The sequence below is a fragment of the Myotis davidii genome, unplaced genomic scaffold (assembly GCF_000327345.1).
Source record: "Myotis davidii unplaced genomic scaffold, ASM32734v1 scaffold1695, whole genome shotgun sequence".
Lineage (NCBI taxonomy): Eukaryota > Metazoa > Chordata > Mammalia > Chiroptera > Vespertilionidae > Myotis > Myotis davidii.
The window spans coordinates 119576-122065 of record NW_006286298.1 but is presented as its reverse complement, the minus strand read 5'-3'; the positions used below and the strand labels follow the sequence as shown (position 1 = coordinate 122065).

At 57.0% G+C, this 2490-nt stretch overlaps 1 protein-coding gene across 2 annotated transcripts in view; it reads left to right on the top strand.

Annotated features, from left to right (window-relative positions):
* The window catches only part of GDPD3 (glycerophosphodiester phosphodiesterase domain containing 3), an 11863-nt gene that overhangs the window by 7101 nt on the left and 2272 nt on the right, over window positions 1-2490 (top strand). Inside the window, exons 3-8 of one of the 2 annotated variants that reach the window (XM_006757771.2) lie at window positions 49-184; window positions 267-312; window positions 465-583; window positions 663-752; window positions 1085-1218; window positions 1319-1435. In XM_006757771.2, coding sequence (XP_006757834.1) covers window positions 49-184; window positions 267-312; window positions 465-583; window positions 663-752; window positions 1085-1218; window positions 1319-1406 — 613 coding nt within the window. In that variant the 3' untranslated portion in view covers window positions 1407-1435. The remainder of the gene's footprint in view (window positions 1-48; window positions 185-266; window positions 313-464; window positions 584-662; window positions 753-1084; window positions 1219-1318; window positions 1436-2490) is intronic. The other variant, XM_006757770.2, reaches the window with a different exon arrangement.

The following is a 2490-nucleotide window of genomic DNA, read 5'->3' as shown; positions in this document are numbered from 1 at the left end:
CTCCCCACCACCCTGTGCCCCACGGCCCACTGGCTTTCGCTCCCTTAGCGCCATGGCCCAGCGCTCAGACCTCCTGGAGCTGGACTGTCAGCTGACCCGGGACGGTGTGGTGGTGGTTTCCCACGACGAGAACCTGTCCCGCCAGTCAGGCGTGAACAAGGATGTGGGCAGCCTGGACTTTGAGGTGGGCCTTGCCCTAGCCCCCCCACTGCCCGACCCAGAGAGCCCCCACTGAGCCTCCTGGTGACATGCCCCTGCCTCCCCAGGAGCTGCCCCTCTACAAGGAGGAGCTGGAGGTTTACTTCTCACCAGGTAAGAGCATGGGGGTGAGCCCTGGGCTGGGCCAGCTGAGGGGCCATGGCTTCAACCTCTGCCCTCTCTTCTGCTCTGGAACTTGCCCCTCGTTCCCTGGGTTCCCACTCCCACCACACGTCCTCCTCTGCTCTCTCCCCATAACCCCCCAGGCCACTTCGCACGTGGGTCAGACAGGCACATGGTGCGTCTGGAGGATGTTTTCCAGAGGTTCCCTCGCATGCCCGTGAGTGTGGAGGTCAAGGAGGAAAACGAGAAGCTGATTCACAAGGTGGTGCTGTGGGCACGGTGGGGAGGCCCGGCCTGGGGAGAGGCCTGACTCCCTCTCATCTCCTTCCTCCTCCTTCCAGATAGCCAGCCTGGTGCGGCACTTTGACCGCAATGACATCACCATCTGGGCCTCGGAGAAGAGCTCAATCATGAAGAAGTGCAAGGCTGCTGTGAGGCCCTCTCCCTCCCTCCTCCTGCAGCCCCTCCCCCCAGGGGCCGGAGCCCTGCCCAACCCAAGGGCCTAGGCTGGTGGGGTCTGGGGGGGTTCTGGGGGACTTGGAGAGGTGAGGTGGTGGAGGAAGTATGTGAGCCAAGTCAAGTCATGCTGCTGGGAACAGGGAGGGTGCATTCAGGCCTTGAGAGCTGGGCCAAGATGTGGCTTTGATCCTGCAGATAGTAGGGTTTCCTGAATGTTCCAAAGCTGTTTCCCCTGCAGCCCAAGCCTCTCTGCTCCCCCAGGAGCAGACTGACTCCTCTCACCGCCCCCCGCTTTGCCTCCCAGAACCCCGAGATGCCGCTCTCCTTCACCAGATGCCGAGTCATCCGGCTGTTACTGCTGTATTACCTGGGGCTGCTGCCCTTTGTCCCTATCCCTGAGCGGTTCCTCTTGTGCTTCCTGCCCACCATCATCAACAGGTACCTACAGGTCCCCATCGCCCTTCTCCATCTGCCCCCAGGCTTCCAGCTGCTTCTGTCCTTGGAAACCCGACCCCCCAACTCAAGCCCCATTTTGTAGGGTCCCCAGCCACCTTCAGGATAACCCCCACAGCACTGTGAAGACAGGGGCTCTCACCCAGCATTCATGGATACTAAGAGGACCATGAACCCTCTGAAACTCAGTGCAAATGTACTGGTATGTAGGTGTGGATAGAGTTGTGGAACAAAAGGTTCATTTACTCATCCATTCATCCAGTTAGTATTTATTGACTGCCGACTCTTCCAGGTGCAGGAACACTAGTAATAAAGACCAGTGTGGGTGGGGCAAGGCCCTCAGCGTACAGTCTGGCTAGGGAGACGCATGTTAATTGTAGCATCACTCTGATGCCCCAAAGGAAAAGCAAGTGTTTTCCTGCGGGGAAACAAGGATTAACAACGTAACATCTGGGTGAAGTATGTGGAATGTGGATACTTCGCCAGCTCTCGGGGCGCCCCCCTCCCGCCACCTGCTCTCAGAGAACTCAGCTGTGGTGGCCCAGTGCCTTCTGCTGTCATGAGAAGCGCCCAGCCAGCCCCCACAACCCTTTGCAACAAAGACATCATTATCCGACAGAACTTTGTGTATAGAATTTTTATGCAGGATTTCGTGTTTCCACATCCTGTCGTCAGTTCAGCTTTACTTGGCAGCACCCCCAGGAGTTATAGGAATCATGACCCACAGAACATGGAGAATCTGTTCTGGCTCAGAGCTTCTGTAACTTGCTCGAGGTGATACAGCTAGAAGTCCAGGGCCTGGCTTGCCCTGGGACACTGGAGGGGCTCTGAAGTCTCCCCTGGAGTGGGGCAAGCAGGGGCAAGTAGCCGACCCATTAAACGCTGACTGTTCTCAGAAGCTGGTCAGGCCCAGCTGGGAGGACCTCCAGACTGTGTCCAGCTTGGGAAGCTAGGTTTCCGCCCTGGCCCCACCACAGACTTGCACATGACCTCGGGCAAGTTAATCAAACTCCCCAAGACTGAGTTTCCGCTTCTGAAAAACAGTGAGGGGTGGGCACACCCTCAAAGCATGGAGTCAAAGATGTAGGAGTAGGATCTCACTGAACAAAGGGTGGGTTGTTTGTCCGGGCAACTGCAAAGGTTCTTTTTTAAATTTTTTTAAAAATTTACTTCAGAGCCGAAACCGGTTTGGCTCAGTGGATAGAGCATCAGCCTGCGGACTGAAGGGTCCCAGGTTCGATTCCGGTCAAGGGCATG